Here is a 24,760-nt window from a genome sequence, read left to right as displayed (position 1 = left end):
TATAGCAACAAAGACTGTTCAGAGCTGACTGTTAGTGTTGGATGGGTTAGTTTGGACCTCAAGATTTAATGCTGTTCTCACCAAACTAACCAAATAATCAAACACAAACAGTAACCCAAAGACTCTTAAAGAAAAAGACCTGGTGGATGGAGTCATTGCCCTCTAGTGGTTAAAAACGCAATACCTCATTTATATACAGTATAGAGAATTTATGCATGCAAGTTGGCACATAAAATAAATAAATAAGGAGCATTTATGTTAAATAATTTTCCAGTTTATTTTTTTTTATTTGAAAAAGCATAGAACCATCAGTTTGATGTTTTTACACAATTAAAGATATTTCTATATTATTTAATATAATATTTATTATAATAAATATTTTTTTAAATAATGAAAGTAATAATCATTTATTATTGTACCAATGGGATGAGCATGATGCAAAACTAAAACCTGCATTCCTTTTCTCTTCCACTGCCTGACAGCTCTGACTAGTCATTAACAGCAAAGACTATAGAATACCCAAGACATGTCACTCATATAGTTTTGAATGGGGAAAAATGCAACGCTCAATATGGCCGCTCAATGCATGAATCTCCGCATTCTGAATGAAGGAGCCAATCGCTAATCGGTAAAGTCAGCATGTCACTGTTCGCTTAGGACTGCGCATGTGCACTTGCTGATCTAGCCTGAAAAATAAACTTTTTATAACGCTTTTTGAGCAAAGGTAACAACATTTATGACCTAGTTTTCTTTGGTGATTTCAAATATGAAATTTAATCGAAAGATTAGTGAACAGTTTTTGAGAATTTGATGTTTCCCTTATTCAAAGAGATTGGAGTTGCACTTGCATGCCCGAGAGGCGTTTCAAAGATGGCCGCCGAGTGACATGACTTGTCTTAAAAGGACTTTGTTAACAGTTGTACAGGTGGCACAGTGAAAGAGAAATCAGTGCATGACTTTCAGATAAAGGACTGACTTTATTACATTTTCAAGTAAAAGTGTTTACACATGGTATAAAAAAATAAACCGAGGGAGCCAACAAAGAACGAGACAGAATGCAAGACCAGTCGCTTTCAGATATATCCCATGCGACTTCACGTGTGCGATAAGCAAACGTGTGCTAAATCCTTTATAGTGCAATAAAATCAATGCAAAAAGAGATGAAAGGTGAGTAGGAAGAGATCATCTCTGTGTCTAAAGCTTCTTGATTTTACACAATGTACCTATGCTGCTATTTAACTGTGGTTTTTATGACTTTAAATTTTCTGGTTTTGACATCATTTGATCAGTCTACAGTTTGAGACAGTTCTGACAGACAAAAGAGGAGAGGAGCAAATCACTTTCCTCTTTTGAAAGACATTGATGCATTTCCCAAATATTAGAAGTCCATGTCTGTCTTAAAGACTGAAATTAGCAAGTAGCAAGTAGAAACTGATGTAAAAATTCAGTCTCTTGGACATGCAAGATTTGGTCCGTTGTCCAGGCCAGGGTATTTGGGATCTGGACCAATCAGACGACAGAGATGAAGATGACAGCGTCCTCATCCTTGGTGAATTGTTTGAGGCTCAGCAAGATTGGACGACAGCAGGCAGCCTCTTCGGTATCAGAGATTTTCCCTGAAACACAAGACAAATAGAACAAAGAGAAAGACAAATGATTTTAAATGGTATTGTGCAGTGACAACAACAAACAAACAAGCATCTTTAAGCTGAACAGAAAATTACTCCTTTCATTTACACAAATCTGTTTCTGTACAGGAGGGTTATTTTAACACCGACACCTCATGATAGCGTACACAAAACAAACAACTTGGATTTTGGAGGGGTTGCATTATGGAAGGTTCACCCAAAAAAGAAAATTGTTATCATTTACTCACTGTCATGTTATTCCTAACTTTCTGGTGTGAAAAAAAAATTGTTATTCACTGAATTTTTTTTTGTTTTACATGGTAGCTCTCAGATATTAAACAGAAAATATAATAAATATTATATTTTTTATCTGTTCAACATTTGTATCCGAATCTCTTACATATTTTGGAGTTGATAAGAATTTTTTATACTCGCCAAGGCTGGATTTATTTGATCAAAATTATGGTAGCACTTTATTTTACAGTCCTGTTCTTCATGTACATACTATGTACTTATGTACGTAACTACAATAACTAGGTAATAACTAGGTACTAACCCAGAACCTACCCCTAAACTTAACCCTACCCCATGTAGTTACCTTATATTACCAGTACTTTCTTGGGTAAGTACACTGTAAGCACATTGTACAGTAAGTACATGCAAGTACACGTACTGTTAAATAAAGTGCAACCAAAATTACAGTAAGAACAGTGACATTGTGAAATACAATTACAACTTAAAATAACCATTTACTATTTTGATATTTTGATTTTAAAATGTTATTAATTTTTGCGATGGTAAAGCTGAATTTTCAGCACTCCAGTCTATAGTTTCACACGACCCTTCAGAAAAAAACAACAAAAACAAAACATTTTTGACCTCAAACGTTTGAACGGTAGAGTACAGTATAAAACAGACTTGGAATATCTCACAAACATATAGATGACTTATGATGCTTTGTGTTATTTTTGGAGCTCAGTCTCCCCATTCACTTTAACTGTATGGAAAAGAGCAGCTTGGACATTCCGCCTAACATCTCCATTTGTGTTGACTGGAAGAAAAAAGTCTCTATTTTCATTTTTTGGGTGATCTATTCCTTCAACAGAAACATCAGATGTATTCTTGACTACTCAAACAAACATGAACAGGAGCAACACATACAGGTTGAGGAAGAGCAGGGTTACCTGGAAGCAATGCCTTCCTTCAAAACAAGTTCTTACTTTTCTGTGGACAAGATAGAGAAAAGTGAACAGGTACACATTTTGGCAGCTGTTGCAACAGGAGACCAAAATGCAAAGTCATGCAGAGAGTGACAAACCAATTAAACACTCAAGTTAACACAGTTGGATCTGTCTTGACATGATTTAACGTGACATTACAAGGTTTGGGGATGGGACAAAGCACTAGACAAGCTTCTTCTGACCATAGCTGCTGTCTGATTGGTCAGGTAAGCCATCACTGAGGGGGTGGGGCCACTACCACTTACCACATTTCGAGTAAACTTTTCAAATGAGGTTCTGCGATCCTGTATGCCTCCCAACTTTATTCAACAAGATGAAGAGTGAAAAAAAGGACTACAGCACGAAGTGTATGTGTTTTTAAGTATAATTAATATAACCATCTATTTGTGTCAATTCAAATGAATCAGATTTAACTATCAGACTTAAACTCCTTCTTCAATGATGAAAATAGAAGAGAAAAATAACAATATTATAATCTTAACAAACTATCCCATAGCATCCAAAAAAAAAAAAAAAAAAATTTTTTTTTGCTATTTTAGGAAGTGTGTTCTTGCATTTAAAAACAGAACACAAGGTCTTGACACATTTTTTTAAGTTGAACTATTTTTTCAATAAGGGCCCTAAAAACAGCACTAATAACATGTTCAATACAATGTAGATATACAAACAAAACATACACTGACTTCTATGTTCAACTATTTATTTAGCTGACACAAAAATAAAATCTCAGTTTTGTGTCTTTCATATTTCTCATCAAATACTTTTATATGAGAATAACTGAGATTAATTAAATAATTATTTTATCATGCAATTAATTTGAAGCATTATTGAAAGATAACTTCACATACACTACCATTCAAAAGGTCAGGGTCACTTCGATTTAATTTGAATTTTTCTAAAGAAATAAATACTTTTATTCAGCGATAAAGCATAAAATTCTTCAAAAGTGCTAGTAAAGAATTCAAAAAGTTATAAAACATTTATATTTCAAATAAATGCTGTTCTTTTGAACTTTCTATTCATTAAAGTATTTGAGCTTTTTATTTTTTTTCCACAAAAATATTAAGCAGCACAACTGTTTTCAACACTGATAATAATAAATGATTTTTTTGAGCAACAAATTGGCATATTAAAATGATTTCTGAAGGATCATGTGACACTGACGACTACAGTAATGGTTGCTGAAAAAACAGCTTTTCCTTCACAGGAAAAAATTACAGTTTATAATATATAAAAAAAGAAAACAGGTTTTTTAAATTATAATGAAATTTTAGAATATTACTGTTTTTAATGTACTTTGATAAAAAAAATGCGGTCTTAGTGAACATAAGGCACAACTTTAAAAAATATGTAAAAATGTTATTGACCCCAAACTATCAAAGGTACCTGTATGTTTACTAATCAGAGTTCAGAGTACAGAGTTCCTCTGTACTGATTATGACTGTAAGTCAAATTACTTCAAATATTTTACCTTTTTCTTAGCCTGCAGAAGCTCCTGGTAGGCACTGGATCTAATAAAACGGCTGTAAGAGTCACTCTTCATCAGCTTATAGATGTGTTCCTGGGAGACACACATTTACAGTACATTCACATGTTTATAAACATTTAAAATATTAATTGTGTGGCTTGTTTTCATAAATTTTCACTGAAAAACAATAATTAGTGTAGCTGCTCAAAATCACAAACTCCTCACCTGTGCATCCTCAAAAGCGTATCGTCCGGGGTCTTTGACGTTCTGTGTGGTTTTGTCATAGCTCTTCGAGTCAACGTTGATGGCACTGGGGGCTCCGGCAGCCAAAAACTCCTCCCAGATCTCCTGCACCCGTGTTGGCACCTCACGGATTGGCCTCTTCTTTAACTCCTGCACTGCCAACCAGAATCTGAGTTTTGGATAACAAAAGAGAAAGAATTTGCAGAATACAAAGCAGTTGCTCAGTGGAATGTATGGCTGTGTTGTAGTACTCCTCACCCACCAACAGGTGGCATGAAAGGCATGTTGGTGTACCTGAGGTTTTCCGAGCTGAATTCAGACTCTAGGAACTTGAGGAACTGCTCTCTCCCAACGGGATCTTTCAACACCTCATTGATTACAAAACCCCAGCGTCTAACTCTAGTCTGACCGGGTTCCTTACTGCTCACACACACAACAGATTATACATACAGTACACATTTATCTGTAAAGACAATAATAATATTCATTGTGTGCGTCTGAAACAGACCTGGCCTCCATCTCCCAGAACGTTGTGTCATCTGATATCCAGGGGTTAGATGGATCAGGAGTGCACAGGAAGGGGTCATAGTCTGAATACTGTTCGGTATAACTCAGCAAACTACAAGAAAATCACAAAAACAAAGTAAGGGATAAGAGAGAGGAAGTAAAAGGGAGCTATTTAATAGTAAAACAGCAGACCAATACACTGTACATTTATATATATATATATATATATATTATATTTTACAACGAGGTTCCATTTGTTAACTATATTTAATGCATTAACTTAACAATGAGCAATACATTTATTACAATATTTATTAATCATTTTTAACATTACCTGTTAGTGCATTGTTGGTCCATGTTAGCTCAGGTCCATTCAATAACATTAACAGATACAACTTTTGATTTTAATAATGTATTAGTCAATTCTGGAATTAAAAAAAATCGAAGAAAATAATCTTTACTATATAAATGTGTTATGCTTATCAGTGACTTTATACATAATGCAATACAGTGATTGTTCAATATAATCCTAGCATGGGGAAAGATTTAGTTCATTTTAATCATGTTTTAGATCTTTTTTATTACTATACTACTATATATTAACAAAATTATTAGATAGGTTATATGCATTACGTATTTAAAAACAAGTTACATGGATATTATAGTTTGCATTTAAGAAAACATTAAGTAATATGATTATGTATATACAACACTCCAACACAGATGGACATTTTTTATTATGATCTTTAACTGATTGTTGCAAGTCGGTTTCATTTCACATTGCACCAAAATCTTCAGTGAGTTGTGGCATCCTAATAGAGCCATTGATCTCACAGAGGGAGTAAATTTGAGGACGAGAAACAGAAACATGTTTGTCAGCATGAGTAATATCTATACAGACCATTAAAGAGGTCGATAAGAAAATGTTTAAGCACTGTAGAATAATGAAGACTTGTGGATCGATCACAGCACAGACACTCTCTCTGTCTTACCTCTCTGCAACTTTGGACATTTTCAATCGATGTCGGTCTAACTGTGCTTGCCAGAACTTGATCTGGAAAGACAATAGTGGTAATAGTCAAGGTGAGTATATGTGGGTATGTGTGTGTGAAAACAGATGGCAAACACAGCCACTGATTTACAAAAATCGTCAGTTTTCAACAGAGCTGCCAAAAAAGCCAGCCAGGCCAAGCTGGTTAGGCTGGTCAGTTCTGAAGCATTTAAGAAGTTTTGAACATGTTTTTAAAGATCCCAGCACATGCCATTTGAAAAGAAAAATAGATACTGTTTATGTAAAAAGATACTATGTTTTATTAATTCATTATTTCATCCCTTCATTTTATCTAAATTGCGGCCACGTCGTACTAGTTTGTTCCCTCATATTATTATAAAGCGTAGCTACTTTATACTAATTCATTCCTCATTTTAAATCATGGTCACAATTTAACTAAAACAAGGGAATGAATTAGTACAACATGACCAATATCGAAATAAAACAAGGGAGCAAATTATTAAGTCATAGGAACACATTCTTACTACTGTGGTATTTGTTATAAAATCATAGAAACAACAGGTAAAAACAAATGGCTCTTGATTTTCTTTATTAGATCAATATAATAACTATAATTTCTATATACTGTATACAAACTGCAGGTTTTGTAGTAGCCCGTACACATTTACAGTAACAACTGTAACTACCTTAGATGAAATAAAAATGAAGTGCATTTCCTTATTTTCTTAACATATTAGCCTTTTTAATATGACCATACAATAATATTTCTACCATAATACAATAGTTCTTACAGTATTAATACAATAAAACCATGGTACATGTAAATCTTCATAAAGCATTTCCAAGGATTCCTAAGGGTTTTTTAAGCAGTATTTCATGAATATGCAGCAAAAAGCTTTGATAGGATATATGGAAAATGTGCTTCATTGGGTAATAAAATAAATTAACAAAATAAAATATTTAAAACTATTAAAAAATGAATTTAAACTCTTAACTATTAAAAATTTAAGTTTCCAACTTTCCAGCCAAGATGTGAAACTTATGGTAATTCTGACATGATGTGAACACAAATGCAAAGGGTAAAAATGAGACTTAATTTCAAATACTCTGCCTATACCCACACAGAACCAATCAGGTGTTACCTGTTCCCGAAGCTCTTCCTCGGTTGGTTGCTTGGCCTCAGGGGCTGGTGTGTGGGTGGGGCTATTGCTGCGAATGTCATTTTGAAGGCCGTACACAGACTGTGAAAATCATCAGAATAATTTACAACCTTATTTACATAAATTGAAAACAGGCTCAGATATTAGAGAAGAGATTTCTGTGTGATTGCATCTGTGATTGGGGATTTCACACGGGCAGCTGTCTGATTGTTGAGGTAAGCTGCTCTTGATTGGTAAGGTGCTGGATTCTGTGAGGCTCTCTGATTGGAGGATTGATTTAAGACTGATTCAGTATTCTGATTGGCCGAGTGGTTGGCTGATTCATTCAAATGCAAATGTTCAATGGTATAATGAGTGGAATAACTGCTGCAGTGATTAGTACATGTTTTAGAATATTAAAACCTTGAGTAGTTTGATTAAATGCTGGATTTCCTGCCAGTGGGGCAGGATGATGAATGCCAGTGGGGTTTATTGTGTCACCTTTCTTGTTTTGTGAGGTTTCTTCATTCTGGATGATTTCTTTATGTCCACTTCTGTTGTGTTCACACACCCAGGCTGAAACACACACACACACACACTTTATCAATATAACTGTCAATTCTCTAGATGACCTATAGTTTATGGTTGCCAGGCAATCGTGCTGCTTCGACTGTAAACCACCTGACGCAGTGCGCTTAACCAGCATACTCCCTCCTGTTTTGGAAAACTGAGATGATATTTTAAAAAGGCATGGAGCTGTCAGTCAAAAGGTTTCCTGCTGGTTAGACTCTATTCTATCTCACACAGGACTCAATGTTTCTACACTCCAGTATAGGATGAATTTTAGGTCCTGGCCTCAAATGTATGTGGGAGAGAGTGTGAAAACAGCCTCAAGACACTTAGAGTTCTGTAATAAACCCCATTTGAACCTGCACTGGCTAAATATGGACAAGAGCTGCATCATCTCGCTATTGCATGCCAGCTTGAAAGATTAAGCCAAGTTAGCATGAAATTGCTAATGAGAAGGATCAGCAAAGTGTAATTGAGGGAGAAATTGCTGCTTCCTTAAAAACAAACAGCTCACATAGACACAAGTCATAAAGCTATACACACCAGTGATTCACACATATACTAACACTAAAAAACACATGGACTGGTGCAATAATACTGTAAAAAATATATTCTTTAATGACTATTTAACTATAAACTAATGAAATTGCATAACTTGAGTTACTACTGTGGTATTTGTAATAAAATCATAGAAACAACAGGTAAAAACACAAAAGGCTTTTGACTTTCTTGATTAGATCAATATAACAACTATAATTTCTATATACTGTACATAAACTACAGGTTTTGAAATTAGTCGTAGCCCGTACATATTTAAAAACTGTAACTTCCATAGATGAAATAAAAATGGATTTTCTCATTTCCTTAACAAATTGGCCTTTTTAATCAACAGTATTTCTACCAAAATACAATAGTTCATACTGTATTAATATATTAAAGCCATGGTAAATCTTCATAAAGCACTTTCTAAGGGTTCCTGTTTTTTTTAAGCAGTATTTCATGAATATGCAGCAAAATGCTTTGATAGGAAATATGATTATTAATATAAAATAAATTAACTAAATAAAAATAAATAAAATATTAAATCTAGTGTGTTTAAAAATATTAAAATATAATATTTTCAAAATATTTTGCATAACTGAATTAACTACATTAAGACTTTAAGACATACATCAAACAGCAGAAATTTTAAAAGGATAGCTCGGGGAGGAATACCTCTTTAGGGGACAACTACACATTTTCACTTTTTACGTTGTAGAATATTGTCTAAGGAAATGAATGATATATGATTTTCAGAATGTGTGTTTTAGTTTTATGACTAGCCAGGAATTCTTCAAGCACAGAGGCGATTCCATTAGCTCAGGGGGGCTTCAACACTGTTATGTCATTCCTCTGTGAGGGAACAACTTCAAACACTCGAGAACAACAAAGAATGATTCTGAAAAAGAAAAGAGAATAGCTGCATTGTTCTTACACAGACTTAGTTCTACACTTACACACACATGCATTTACTCACCACTGGTCTGTGCACGTCCCAGAAAGCTCTCTCCTGACTGTCCAGTATTTTCCTCTCAATTTTGTCTCTTTTCTTATCCACTCTGTACAGACCAAACACCAAGCCAAAGCAATTAAAATATTTAACTTCCAAAAGAAAATGCAAACATGTAATGAACCATGCAACTGAGCTGTGTTTTGGCACTCAGAGGCACTAAAGTGTTCTCAGAATGGCCTTGAATTACTTGGAACAACAGCAGCAATGACTTATAAGGTAAGTTCTGTGAATCCAAAAACAACTTTACTGTGCAATTTATGTCCAAGAGACTTTTTAAAATCCATTAGCACAGACAATATAAGAACAACCAACAGCTCGACTCAAGAGACCACTAAAGAATCACTTTCCTGTCTTCTGATTGGGTGGCGTGCTTTTACAAACACACGACAAAAAAACAGCCAATAAAGAATGGGAAAGATACATACTTTGCTTGAGCTTCTGCTTGCATAAATATAAACTCCCATTTCCTGGCGAATGCCCGTTGCAGTCGTGCTAAACTCTCCTGAAAGAGAAGAGCATTTTCAAACGATCACAGTTTTTTTTGGCTAAACATACTTAAGGTCAGTATAAAATAATTGGATAATTTTTGTATCTTTGGGGGCTTTTTGATTGTTTTTGGAACTGATTGATCATATGTCTTATTGATCTGATCTCAGTTTTTCAGTAAACATTGTCAAAACCATCCATAAATTATATATATTACACAAATAATAAACAAAATAGAATATGTTGGAAGCAGTCCAAAGTTCAGATCATTGAGGCCTATGACTAATCAGTTCCAAAAATAAATACAAAACCTGTTCCAACTTGAAAATAAATTGCAAGATTAAATGCAAGATTTGGTGAAATATAGCATAATGACAGATTACAAGCATTTTTGCAAATTCGATAAATTATTTTCAGTGCAACACAAGGGTTAACTTAATAATAGAAAAATGAAGAGGAGGCACAATGATTACATGTTAACAGTTCTCAGTTCAATATGAGAAAGACATTGGTGGAAAGATACCTATCTACACAGGTCTACTGAAGAGCTTACATGGATTATGCAAACAAAGCATAACATTTAAAGCCTAGCCTGGATTAGACCGACTTTTTTTTTAAAGTTTGTCATTACCTTATTATCTTCCTAATATCTTCTATCTAATAATGTCTGAAGTACAAAGCCTGGGACGTGCATTGTTACAATTAACAGAGAGAGAGAGAGAGAGAGAGAAGGGTGAAACAAAGAAAAGATTACTTACAGCTTCGTAATCAGCAAGTTCCAGACGTGCTTTGTTCTGCATTGTTCTTTTGCACAAGTACACAGCTGCAGACAGACAGAGGTGTGTGAAAAACACTGCTCGCATACACCTCAGCAGCCCTCGGGGCTTTCAAATGAGTTGTACTAAAATATTTAGTAAATATTTAACATATTTCACACCAGCTTGTACCAAATCGCACCTGAGCGTTGCTTTGTTCTGATCGCTGAATTCATAACAAGCATAATTTACTTTACTTGAGTAACACTCATGCACGCACAGGGTGATCGCAAATGTATTCACAGGTATTTGTTTGTAAAGAATAATTGTGCACAAAAATGCCCGGTAACACTTTTTTTTAGGTGTCCTTGTTACACATGTTACATGTACTTACTATTATAATAACTATTAATTATACATAATTAAATGCAAGTAACCCTAAGCCAGACCCAAATCCTAACCCTAACCACATAGTAAGTACATGTAGTTAATCAATATTACACAGTACTTATATGTATAATTACACCATAACAAGGACACCTTAAAATAAAGTGTAACAAAATGCCCTCATTCAAAATTAGTTGTGTATTTTTACACTGTCTTTCAAAAGTTAAGATTTTGTTAAGTAAATTAGGACTTTTATTCATCAAGGATAAATTAAATTGATTAAATATGACTGTAAAGACATTTATAATTTTACTAGAAAAAAAATTTTTAAATAAATGTTGTCTTCTGACCTTTGTTTAGTATTCAAAGAAATCATAAAAAAAAAAAAAAAAAAAAAAAAAAAAAACATTTAAAATGATTTCTGCTCACTGGAGACCGGGGTAATGGCTGCTGAGAATTCAGCTCTGCCATCAGAGGAATACATAAAATACATTAAAATAATAAACAGTCAATTTAAAATGTAATAATATTTCACAATATTGCTGTTTTTAGTGTATTTTTGATCGAATACATGCAGCTTTGGTGAGAATAAAGGTGAAACTAAATGGTGAGACTTCTTTCAAAAACATTTTTAAAAATCTTACCGACCCCAAACATTGTATATTGCAGACCCACTTTATATTAAGTGGCCTTAACAACTATGTACTTACATTTTAATTAATTATTTGGTACAATGCAATTATTGTGTACATACATGTTTTACATTGTACTTATATTTTAAAAATACATGCATGTAATTAAATCTGTAATTCATTTCTGTTACATTTATAGTTACACTTTTTTTTAGTTTAGTTTTAGTTGTTTGCATTTTTTACATTGTGTTACAACCACATTTTACAAACAAATACCTATGAAAATGAATGAGACAGAAATACAGTAAGCTTAGTTAGAGTACAGCTCCCCTGGAAACCTGGATATAATGTTGAGGATGAAGGGATCAGGGTTTATGTAGTGACAACAAACGCATACACATGATCCAGCTGGAAGGATTTGATACGGTTGTGTTTATATAGGCTAGTCTTATTAAAGCACACACACTCCTAACACTCCATGATCTAGATGATCTTCAGCCATCTGGAGGATTTCATTATACATGTCCATATAGAATGGACTCATACAGATACAGATAACAAATCCCGCACAAAACTTACCATAGTCTGTGTTCTCAGGCTCCCAGCAGTTTGAGGGCCAGAAATATGGAGTCTGACAGATGAAAAATCACAACATGAAATACATTACTCATAATAAGCAGCTCAGTTTTTCCAAGCACATATACTTTAAAAGCTCAGTTTGTATATAAAAAAACAAGACATTTGCTGTTGTTTTAAATGAAAATTTAGGCTATGTTTACACGACAATGATGTAGTCAAAAACGGAAAAGTTTTTCCCTTGCATTTTTAAAATCGTTTAAAAAAAATCACGCTTACACGTTGTATTACGTATGCCAGACCAGTATTTGGTGCTGTCACCTTGTTAGTAAACAGTACCTGTAGGGAAGTGACAATTATATGTTGTATATGATGCGTCTTTTGGCTGAAAACGTTGTCGTGTAAATGGGCCCTTAGTCACATTTTACACTGAATGCAGTGATTATTATATATTTACATTAGAAAGTACTGATTAATTTTAATGAGCAACATGAACTTAATGTGCAATTATTTGATGGAACGTTCAGTATCAGAGCTAGCTACTGTATTACATGTTATTAGGCTGCTATATAATTAACTTTAATAACATGCAATATATTTAGCATGGATGCTGTATTTTACAGTGTTTCCAAATGTTTCTTCTCTATTTTGTTCCTCAAATCAGCAAAACAACTGACCTGAAATCTGTAGAATGTGCCATCGTCTTTAAGAGTGAGCACATGGTCGGAGATGGGGAAGAAGTAGCCGTGAGCCGCCATCAGTGTACCCAGATGAAGAGCCTCCACTAGAGAAACAATTAATAGTGTTTTTAGGGGTCCAAATACGAAGTGACAAGATTTTTATTTTCATTCTTTTTTTCTGCACTAAAATTAAATGTACCAAACAAATGGTATGAAATGGTATAGATGTGAAATTTGAGCAGAATGTCAGAAACACAGACTGTGATTCTGGAAATAAAATTTCATTAACTGAACTATTGATAGCATTTTAAATCTTGATATGCTATTTTGTAATTTTTTTTGTACTAAACAAAATACTTTTATCAGTGTTTCTGCAGGTTTTAACCTGGTACTTTTAGAACCAAATAAAGAACATACTGTATAAGGAGTAAATGGAAGGGAACACAGTACATCAATATGTAAACATCTAGGGAGCACACAATAAGTTGTAATAGCAACACTTCAAAGTTTGAAAATACAACTTCCAACCAATCTCCATGACTCATAAATCATTATATAGTTAAAAAAGCTTAAGGCTTGAATACCTCTGGTACCAACCACTAGAATATGGAAATGAAAGCTTCAGTGAAGGTTCTTACAGGAAAACTCTAATGCCATGTCATCCCTTCATAATGATTAGAAACCCTGTTTTAGGGATGATTTTCTTTCCCAAAAAAATAAATAAATAAATAAATAAATAAAAATCAAATTTCAAATCTATAGGAAGTTTCCTTTTCTGTCTATCATTTAGAAATTTAAATGGAAATAACTTTCTACTGCAACTGAACCAGCACCACACACTCCTCAGCAGATGGCATACCAGAGGGAGTTAAGAATCGATAAATTATTTTCTATAAAACTTTTACAATACATTGTTTACTGTGAGTGTGCATGTTACAGCATGTGTCAGTGCTGATTACAAATTAATATCCTTTTGCCTTCAAGGATGCAGTATGCTTTTGCAGCTGTTTGTTGTTTTGATGAGAGCTTTCTATTGGGTATGTTCATGAGGTAAATCCCACTAATCAGCAATGTAGCAAAGAACTGAACAGAGAGAAAGACAAAGAACTTTTTTAAAGTTCTTACTTTATATCTCTCCATTGTTCCAGGCAGTCTGCTAAATATACTGAGAGGTTCAGTGCACTTATCTGGTTGCTCTTTTTCTGTCTCAGAAGAGCCCCCATCACACACTTACTCACACACACCTGTCAAATCTGTCAGAGGGAATCTAAAGTAGAGGGATATACACCATACTCAGAAACAAATCGAATCTCCCCGCTGTGTAAAGAAAAAATCTCCTTAAACCTACTCCACCTCCACAATACTGCTAGCTAGACTTGAAAACCAGCAAATGCTTTTTGAGCAAATAAAACATTAGTTGCATAATCATAATTAAAAAAACAAAAAACAAATAACTAAAATAAATATATTTACAATTCACTACATTTTAGTTCATTGTAGTGTGCAGTTTTGTTTTAGAAGAGTAGCTCGACTATTGTTAAATTACTTAATTAGTTTTACACTAAAATGTCAACTTTTTTTTCAAAAGTTGTAAAAGATTGAGTACATTTTACAAAAAAAATAAATAAATCTAGTCTTTCTACACCAAAATCTCACATTTAATTTAAAGTGTTACTTGCAATTTCTTTGTAATTATTTGTTAAATTTACTAGCAATTTCCGAGTGAAAATTGTTTCTACACCAAAATAATTTTTTTACATTTTTTTTTCAGAGTAGTAGTGCATTGCTTGGCAAGCTACAGTTTCAAAGGAGTTTCCTATTGTTGTTGCTGAAGAAGCAGATGTGAGAAAGCGATCCAGTAGTTAGAACAAACCTTTGGGAAACATAATCTTGTATTTCAACAACTATCTGCTGTGTGTTACTGTAAAAATGTCCTCCTCCTCTCCTCTTCTTTAATTAATGGAGTAACAGGAAATGCTGACATTAGCTGTTTGCCAACTTATAATTATGAATCTGCAAATCCTGCATATTTTATACTGTCAGCTGAAGTTATGATTTTGTCTTTTATAAAAAGACTGCATATGAATTAATCAAATTAAGAGTAGATTTTTAATCTGTGCATATTACATTTGTAGATCTGTTAGTGATGCCATTAAAGAAAAGGCTGCATCACCTTGATCCTCGATAAATAGATTCTTCAGCAGCCACTGGACAATGTCTGAGCCTGTAAAAGAAGAAAAGAAGGCTACTGTTCAAAATCTAAGGATATTATGAGTCTCATTTTAAACAGATCAATATAAAAATGGGCTACTCTATAAAAATCTGAATCAAGTCTCGATAGCAGGGTCTACTAAAGAAAATCTGAAATGTGACATCAACTGAAAATAACTTTTTTTTCTTATTTATTTACTTATTTTAGTTTTAACTTAAAAATCCGCAAAATACTCCTTCATGGTTAGTAAGAAATGCTCTTTTTTCAGTTTTTCCTTCTAAATTGTCTCAGTTCTGGATGCTCCAAAGAGGATCTGAGTCTAGCAGAGCTCTGCTGGAGCATTTTGTGGATTAGCAGAATGTCATAATCTTCACCTCTTGCACTAGTGTTAATTTTGTCAGCCATTTTTAAATGTAGTCTTAGTCTTTTGAATTAGCCTTAGTCTTAGTTCTGTGTCAAATGCAATTTTTAGCTATTATCATATTTGCTGAAACTATACTCACTCTCAGGTCATCTAAGATGTAGATGAGTTTGTTCCCTCATCTGAACAGATTTGGAGTAATTCTGCATTACATCACTAGCTCACCAACAGATCCTCTGCAGTGAATGGGTGCCGTCAGAATGAGAGTCCAAACAGCTGGTAAAAATTTAAAATGCAACTCCAGTCCATCAATTAACATCTTATGAAGTGAAAAGCTGTGTGTTTGTCACAAACAAATCTATAATTTTAACTTTAAAAAGTCGCATCTAGCCAAAATACAAGTCCATAATCTATAATAATGCTTCCTCCAGTCAAAAAGTCCAACATGTTATACTCTCAAAGTCCACCGAAATACTTAGAACTGTTTTTGCTTGTAATATGCTTGATCTATGCATATTTCTTTCCTGATTCAGATGAGATGACCTTTTCACTGCATGGCAAAAGCAATATGGGCAAAGTTGCAAGCAACAGTTTAAAGTTAAAATCATCTTAATGATGGATTTGTTTTTGTTTATTACAAACATGCATGTTTTTGCTTCTCAAGATGTTAATTGATGGACTGGAGTCATATGGATTACTTGTGGATTATTGTAATGTTTTGTAATGTAATGTTGTACCCATTCATTACAGAGGATCCATTGTTGAGCAAGTGACATAATGCTAAATTTCTCCAAATCTGTTCTGATGAAGAAACAATTTTGTATGGTCTGACGGTGACTAAATTTTCAGCAACATTAATTTTTGGGTGAACTATCCCTTTAAGTATTAATGTCCATTTTACAGTGAATAATAAATAAAGCGTGTTTCATTTCATTTCAAAGTTTTTGTGTTCAGTGTTTCGTTTTCAACCTGGTCACTGCTAAATTAACAGACTGTGAACTGTTTCTTCTGAGAAATTTATTTCCGAGATAACCCTTACTGACCAATCAAATCCAATAATCCCAAAATATGCACAGTGCCCCTACAGCCTCAGCCAATCAGCAGTGAGAGGCGTGTCCCCAGAGACGTTAGAAGCCATGAGCGTGAGACAGTTTTTAAAGCATAGAGAGGCAGAGACTGGGGTATTAGAGCTTGAAGCTGGCCTTTTAATGAATCCTCTGGGGGATCGCAGTCAGAGGAATGAAAGAATACTCTTCTGAGAATTTCTATCTTGCTTTTTCATTCTTAATCCTGCCTTTCTAAAATGGATTATGGTAAATACAGTATAACATTTGCACTCTTCTGATATGTTAATAGTGCAATCATTGTTCAATAAAAGTGAAACATTCTAATTAATCTTTTTAAATGAATAATGGATCCAATTATTTCCTTTCTTTCTGTTGTTTTCTTCTCAAAGATGTTAAATGAATATTCTTGGTAATGGTCCACAGATAGAATACCACAAACAATAATTTCAACTCATCCCTTCTTTGTAAAAATTAACTGTAAAAATTATGGTTTGTGGCAGATGACAGCATGACACTGATGTGGTCCATAAACATTAACTTGAAATTAACCCGGAATATTCGATTAGCTGCATTTATAATAGCTGTTTCCGGCTGTTAGAATGAAATCTAAATACCTATAATGAGTCAAATCTTCCAACCAACCAATTCAAACCCTGTGATTTATATCCAGAATTGTGCTTCTCTGCCAGAGCAATGCAGGCCAGGGACCTTTGATAGAGATCAGACTATCAACAGAGATCAGTACACGAAGGGCTCTGGTACTGGCGCTGCACTACAGAGTTCTGGCTGAGTTTTCATTGTGCTGGTCTTCAGGCTTGCTGTGGGGCACTGCCTCTTGCTGAATCCTGCTTTCTCATCGCCAGCTTGGAACCGCAGTGTATATAAAACAGTTGTAGGGGAATTACCAGAGAAGACACTGGGAATCTTGGATAGGAAACTCTTGACTGTACGGATAGGTATGCCGTTTTTTTCATCCTGCATCCTGGCAATCACATCCTCCATCTGAACAATAGAGAGAAAGACACACATGAGACTAAATTAAAACATATGTGCTTGTAATTCTCCTGCAACACGGGGGAAAAAAAAGAATACAAATTAGTTTCCATATTCCATGAGGTGGAAAATATGATTTATTTAATTTTTAAAATATTTTTTTATAAAAATATTTTCACTGCAAATTTTAATTGCATCTAATGCAGCAAACACTTTCTTTCTGTTAAAAATCTTATATAATATAATATAATATAATATAATATAATATGTGTTTGCTATAATTAAATGTCTGAGTAAACCAAATAAAATCTGGGGAGCCAATCAGGGACCGGTCACGTCACCCGCTCATTGATCCGCTGACATTTGAACTGTTCTCAGAGACGCTCTGAGTGTCTGAGTAAACAAGGCGAGCAGCGTCGCCAGGGAACTCACAGTCTGGACATGTGACCAAGTACTTCAAAGCCACCAGTGACATCATTCCAGTGAAGACCACATCGAAATCAGTTCAACAATATGTGCCCTGGAGATACCTGCCATATGGAAGTGTGTGTGTGTACATATACTTTCACAACACGTTGTGCATATATGAGCATGTACCTGTGAGTGTTCAGATGTGCAGATGGATTGAGTGAGAGAAAGAGAGAGAGTTGTTGCAGTTTCCTCAAGAGGATGCCCAGTAAACATGTAAAATTACATCAAGTGGGTGCTGCACTGATGCGGAGTGTTTCTTCAGGCTGTAATGCCTTTGGAGAGAATTCTAACAGAAAATGTTGTTAAATTCCCTTGAAAACCGTTATTATGACTCCAGAAATAGCTGTCTTTTTTAAAATCTAGAGATGAAATGCTTTTGATGGCAGTTACTAACCACCTACAGTGCACACGCACTCACTGAGGGAGGGAGAATCGCACATACACTTTGTCGACAATGCAGACCGGGCTGGTGGGCAAACACTGAAGTGCTAATTTAAGGTAATGAGGGATCTGAGCATTCCACTCACACTCACGACTGTAATAGAAACATTTTAGAGAGAAAGACGGAGAGAGAGAGAGATAAAGATAAGCACATCTCAGCTGTATGGTGCTATGATGTGTGATAATATAAAGTCCCAAAAGACTCACTGGCATCAGCTGTACAACCACAGCCAATCTGTGGCCTGAAATTCTTTTAAACTGATGCAGAGATTCATGGGTATTTTTTTTTCTTATTTTGTGAATAAACTATTTTGTTTTAATTAAACACAATATTAGGATTAATTAATCTAATCAGACATACAAATATCTGCTGACAAAATCTGTTTAATAATATAAAATATACACTACTGTTCAAAAACATTTTTGTTTTTTTTAGAATACACTGACTTAATCAAATGTGACAGCAAAGACAATTTATATTTAAAATAAATGCTGTTCTTTTAAACTTTCTATTAATCAAAGAATCATGAAAAAATAAAAATAAAAATCATGGTTTCCATAAAATATCAGGCAGCACAACCATTTTAAACATTGATAATAATAGGAAATGTTGCTTGAACATCGGCATATTAGAATGATTTCTGAAGGATCATGTGAAAACTGAAGACTAGACTAATGGCCAGACTAGACTAATAAATGCAGCCTTGGTGAGACTTCTTTTAAAAATGATTTTACCAACTTCAGACAGATTTTTTTATTTTATTTTTTTATAGCTAATAGTTCATTGACTGTAGTAACAGTTGGGCTGCACTAATTGTGAATTCAAACATGAAGCTTGAATTGTTATACTGTAGCCATAGGAAAATCCCTGATTATAGAATATACATAATGGTCAGTGTGCATGATTAATTGACAGTTCTAATATAACAAGCAGCATACCTGAAACATTCACATAGACACTGCTCTCAAAGCAAAATGTCCTCTGGCGGTGTATATCCAGGGATCACACATCCAGCGGCAGCCAATCACAGAACAGACTGCTAAAAGCCAATAAGATCAGTTGCCCAGAAAAGAGATGCAAATTGAGTCAAAGACCAAAGCATATTTTCTGATCACTGAAGTAAACATTAAACACACTAATAAACCACAAGGCTAAAATACTGGCTAAACAACTAGAAAAAAAAAAAAAAAAAAAATTGAAAAATTGAAAAATGATTAAAACTAATTCACCCCAGAATCTGAATTAAATGGTTTAGAAAGCAACTGAATGCTTTTTTCCTAACTATAAATGAATTATTTTTGTTTGCAGTGGATTTGAGCAGATAGTAGCTGTCGCAGTGCCTGCAATATACACTATATACCACTTCACACACTGAGAAATTATGGCCAACTCAGTTATTCATTTACTAAATGACTTCAGGTTTGTCATTGACTCGTGGCAGACTGTGTCCTGTCCTCACTACTGACACATCTTAAAATATATTATATTAACAGTCCTTGCATACCAAAGTAATTGCCTGCCTCCTGCCCTATATAAAGACATTTTAACATTTATTTGGGGTCTCAACTGCACAGCAATAGCTTGGTCTGGCTTCAAACTTCTCAGTGAAGATTTTCTGTCATTCTTCCCGTGCAAAACAAGAGAAAACGAGAGATTTGATTTAGTTTCCAGTTCAAACATCTTATTATAAACCTAAAACTGATATTAGAATCAGTTTCAGATATCGGGTAGTATTAGGCAGCACAACAGATTTCAACATTGACAATAATAAGAATTTTTATCAATGTTGAAAGCGACAGAAAACAGTTATTTTAAATTGTAATATTTCACAACATTATTGGTTTTTTTTTTTTGTTTTTTTGTTTTTTTTTTTACTGTATTTTGATCAAGCAAATTCAGCCTTGGTGAGAATAAGAAACTTTACAAAAAAAATAATAATAAAATAAAAGAATAAATAAATAAATAAAAATCGCATCATCCCCAAACGGATGTATATGTAACTTTAATACCATGATACTTCTTTGTTACTGTGTGCTAATACACTAATAATGTAACTGTGGCAACTTGAGACAAAGAAAAGCAAATTTGGATACAAAGCAAAGTATCACAGCAGATATATCAATTGGGGATCACATCAAAGTGTCCTTATTCATGAAGGACAAGTGTGCACTTACAAAAAAACTAAACCAAAAAAAAAACAAAAGCCTTTATCCAAAATCTTCCATACCAGCTAATTAACAGAGACAGGCACAAAGACAAACACTCACACACATAATCAGACTTCCTCTATGTTTAACCCTGCGACCCTGAGCTCTGATATCCCATGTGACACCAGTTCTCTCTCTCTGTAGCAGACAGCTGGAGTTCAGAGCGCTGGTGACAGCACAAGTGTCTTTTGATGATTATTTTGCACCAGAGAAGTGAGGAAGTCTTAGTGGTCGGACACAGACAAGGTTATTGTAGGAATGACATGAATTTTAGATCTCTTCTGCTCATTCCCCCTCATCCCTCACTCCCTGTCTCTCATTTTGCAGCCACCCCCCTTTCTGTTTCCTAGGCAACCAGGGTGATGATGACGACATCATATACATATGTCAGCCTAGTAAGAGACAGAAAGAGAAAGATGTCTTTAAGTGTCTTTAAGTGTATGCATGAAATAAATTAGAGAAAGGAAAACAGTCAAGAACAATAAACAAGATGTTTTCCCTGAACAAACTCCTAATTTGCTGCTTACTAATAGTTAGTAAGGTAGTTGTTAAGTTTAGGTATCTAATAAAGGATCTAAAATATGTTCATTTAAAATTATGGCATTAATATGTGCTTTATCAGTACTAATGAACAGCCAATAAGCTAGTAATATGCATGCTAATAAGCAACTAATTAATAGCAGTAAAACAATAAAATTTTTCCTTAAAATAAAGTGTTACCGAAACATTTCTTGATCAGCGAATCAGCATAATTAGAATGGTTTCTGAAGGATCATGTGACACTGGAGTAATGGCTGCTGAGAATTCATTTATTTTGATTTATTTTTAGTTTGATACTGAAAGATGGAGCGGTCCCAGCTATAAAAGATCCCGGTCATGATTCAGAATTGAAGACGGTAAGTGAAACGGCATCAAATGTCTGTTTTGTTGGCATTCGAGTGCTCGTCACTCTGTAGCTCTGCCCACGGCGCGCCTCCAGGAGCTCGGCTTTTTCCAGAGAGAATCATAAAGCTGTATATTTCTTTTAGAAATATGATAAAACTAAAGACTTTTTGGAGATATGAAGAATGCAGTACTACTCTGCAGGTACTCAAGATTAACATGAGATTGGGTGAAATTGTGTTATGCCCCTTTTAATGTAATCACATTGAATGAGTACATATTTAATGATGTGATGTTTTAACCAAGGAGGGTGATAGAGAGGCTAAAATTCTGTAGCTCAGCTTTAATACAGCAGCTAAATAGTAGGTTACATTTAAGTTTTAAAAAACAATTCAGATGGAAATGTCCGATACTTGATTTAACTGTCAGTTGTTTGATTGATCAGTTAATCTTATATCGTGCTTTTTTTGTGCTATATCTTGTGCACAATCCCCATCTCAGCAGTCCATATTTTAAGTACCACTTAAAATCCTACAAAGCCCCAGTCACTACTACAGGCAATGCACTTCACCAAACCCAGTGGCACAGAATGAGTCAGAAGTCATAGCATCAGAACATAGTGTAATAGAATGCAGGGGTCTTTCAAAGTCAACCTACTTTAAAACAGCCGAAGCTGAAGCTGAAGAAGATGCTAAAAAAATAACGGTGAAAATCACTAAACACCTGCCTCGAGCAGACTGACAAACTTCCATTGAGAGGGTTATGTTCAATCAACTGGATATAAACAAAATAGTTTCTATATCTATTGAATGATTTATTTGTCTGCCACAATCTAGTATAATATAAAGAATGTCCTTTTAAAAAATATATATATATATATATATATATATATATATATATATATATATATATATATATATATTTAAAATAAATATATATTTACAAAAAAATAAATCAATTAAAAAAATACACAAACACAACCTTACACTCTATATTTGGCCTTCCATCTTTCGTCTTCCATCTGTGTGAGAGCAGAGACCAAAGGTATGAGCACCCTTTCACAGAAAAAGCACATAAATATTCAATGCAGCATTACACATAATTGAATATTCAACATCAGAGAGAGCACTGCTCAGTTATTCACTGAGAACATGACGTGGTTCTTAGCATAAGAGAGCACACTATCTGCTAAGAGTGATGACACACACACCTAAAGTTTCCAACCAATTCAGAAGGCTTTGAAGTCTTGCTCCAGTCATGCTCACAAACATACACAAAACGCTGATTCACTCGCTTACACACCAACACATGCCATACGCTCACACACAAAAAGGCCACACATTCTGTCATGAGAACACAAATGTGCACAAAACAAACAAACACTCACACACTCGCTATCAAACGGGTAGGAGGACATTAATTCAGTGTTAAACTCGCCTGCAAGCTAAAATCAGACTGCTTATATGACCCTGATCCTTCCAATGTAGCAACCCTTTCATTCTCACATACACATGCACAAACCCATGTACACAAACAAGTAAACATCATGCCATACACATGTCCATTTTCTGCACACAAAAGGGTGTTTTTGAAAAACTATTTTGTAAAAGACCATCCCAAAAGCTACAGTGCATTCTCCATTATGCATAATATAAATCATATTTAGTAAGCTAATGCTTCACCCACACACACACAGCTTGAGGATGGCCTTTAAAGGGTGCCACTGTATAACTCTCTCTCTGTCCCACCCACAAACACAAGCTTCTGTCAGGAAGTTTTTCCTAACAACGTCCTTTTCTTTGGACTCTAAAAATGCTGAACAGGTAAATGGTGATGTTTCACTTCCAAAAAAGTACCATGATATTAACTTTGGACATTCTACACTAACTGTTCCACGGTAGTACCATGGTTTTTGGATGTGTACTATAGCAATACCATGTTTTTTAATTAAATGTAAGATGGTAACATGCCATGGTAACAGATACCATGGTACTGAATCTGAATATGATAATCATTCAATAAGAATTACCATAGTTTTACCATCTGGTAACATCACCCTTAGTAGTTTTTCCTAACAATGTCCTCATCTTTGTGTTCTAATATTTATGAATAGGTAAAATATAATTCGCAATACTACTGTATTTATTTAAGGTAGCACCATGTGAATACCATGAGAGACTTTACGTATATCAAAGTACAGTACCATCTGATTATGTGGTACCACTAAAGCCTCTCTCTCACACATAGAAACACACAAACATACAATAAATGGTGAAGAAAATACAGAAATACAAGCAAACAAAGCTGCAATTCTCAACAATTAGCCAATTATCTCACTTCATCTGTAGTTTTCTCACTCACACCTCCTCATTTTGGCTGTACTGGTTATATATCACACTACTGAAAGTGTTCATCGCTCCAGTGAAACCCTGCCCTCTGCCTCAATGTAATAATTAGTTTCATTAAAATTTGGAACAGGTTTAATGTAATATGTTTGGCTGAAATAATCATCATCTCTGGAGGTAGAACCGTGTGCTAAGGAATTAAGGCCAAGTGCAGACAGACTTAAAGGGCAGCCCTGTTCATCCCTTCCTCATTCTCTGTTTTGCGTATTTTTGTGTACATGTGCTTGTGAATTTGCGTTTTTCTGTGATTGCATATGTGTGTGTTTCTATGAGAGCATGCGTGGGAGGGATTTTAGTGGGTGTTCTGGCTCAGCTCTGAAAGAATACGATTCGGCAGAAAATAATTCCGACCACCCACCTGCTGCTTTTTAACAAACATTTTTACACATACACACAAATACAAACACACACAAACTCACTATGTCAAAAATGTTTAAGGTAAAATTTTAAAGCACTTTAAACATTTTTTGAACATGAGCAAAAATGTGTTATAATTATAGACAGTAGTAAGCAGAGTATTATCTCAGGTCTAGCCAGTTTCGAAGCCGAATAATTTCCCACCGGCATCAGTTAAGTGTAAAATTAGAACAATTTGAACTCTCGGTTAAAATGTGTCCCTCTATGACAAACATGGCAAACACAAGGAGAAAGGAGCAGATAAATAATGTCAGCTGTTTGTAACCAACAGCTACTGCACATAGTTGACGTGTCCTCTTAAATAAAACAACATTCAGGACATGGAAAGACCGGGAAAAAGAGACGGCATGCAGAAACATATAAAAAGAGAGATGTGGAAACACAAGAAAATAACAAGAGTAGTGGTGTGAAGGATAAACGTAAGAGA

At 34.5% G+C, this 24,760-nt stretch overlaps 1 protein-coding gene across 2 annotated transcripts in view; it reads right to left on the bottom strand.

The window, feature by feature from the left end:
- Positions 1 to 953: 953 nt before the first annotated feature.
- The window catches only part of LOC109061753 (regulator of G-protein signaling 7), a 50,296-nt gene continuing 26,489 nt past the window's right edge, over positions 954 to 24,760 (bottom strand). The window contains exons 4-19 of one of the 2 annotated variants that reach the window (XM_042773834.1): positions 17,422 to 17,518; positions 15,050 to 15,100; positions 12,874 to 12,980; positions 12,200 to 12,251; positions 10,605 to 10,669; positions 9,786 to 9,862; positions 9,325 to 9,406; positions 7,740 to 7,814; positions 7,242 to 7,340; positions 6,080 to 6,141; positions 5,089 to 5,199; positions 4,875 to 5,000; positions 4,563 to 4,749; positions 4,341 to 4,430; positions 2,813 to 2,852; positions 954 to 1,616 (exon numbers count right to left, since the gene is read on the bottom strand). In XM_042773834.1, the coding sequence (XP_042629768.1) occupies positions 2,832 to 2,852; positions 4,341 to 4,430; positions 4,563 to 4,749; positions 4,875 to 5,000; positions 5,089 to 5,199; positions 6,080 to 6,141; positions 7,242 to 7,340; positions 7,740 to 7,814; positions 9,325 to 9,406; positions 9,786 to 9,862; positions 10,605 to 10,669; positions 12,200 to 12,251; positions 12,874 to 12,980; positions 15,050 to 15,100; positions 17,422 to 17,518 (1,302 nt within the window). In that variant the 3' untranslated portion in view covers positions 954 to 1,616; positions 2,813 to 2,831. The remainder of the gene's footprint in view (positions 1,617 to 2,812; positions 2,853 to 4,340; positions 4,431 to 4,562; positions 4,750 to 4,874; positions 5,001 to 5,088; positions 5,200 to 6,079; positions 6,142 to 7,241; positions 7,341 to 7,739; positions 7,815 to 9,324; positions 9,407 to 9,785; positions 9,863 to 10,604; positions 10,670 to 12,199; positions 12,252 to 12,873; positions 12,981 to 15,049; positions 15,101 to 17,421; positions 17,519 to 24,760) is intronic. The other variant, XM_042773833.1, reaches the window with a different exon arrangement.

This window comes from Cyprinus carpio, chromosome A17, assembly GCF_018340385.1.
Source record: "Cyprinus carpio isolate SPL01 chromosome A17, ASM1834038v1, whole genome shotgun sequence".
NCBI classification, from domain to species: Eukaryota; Metazoa; Chordata; class Actinopteri; order Cypriniformes; family Cyprinidae; genus Cyprinus; species Cyprinus carpio.
The sequence above is the reverse complement of the archived record's forward strand: the minus strand, read 5'-3'. Positions and strand labels throughout refer to the sequence as shown.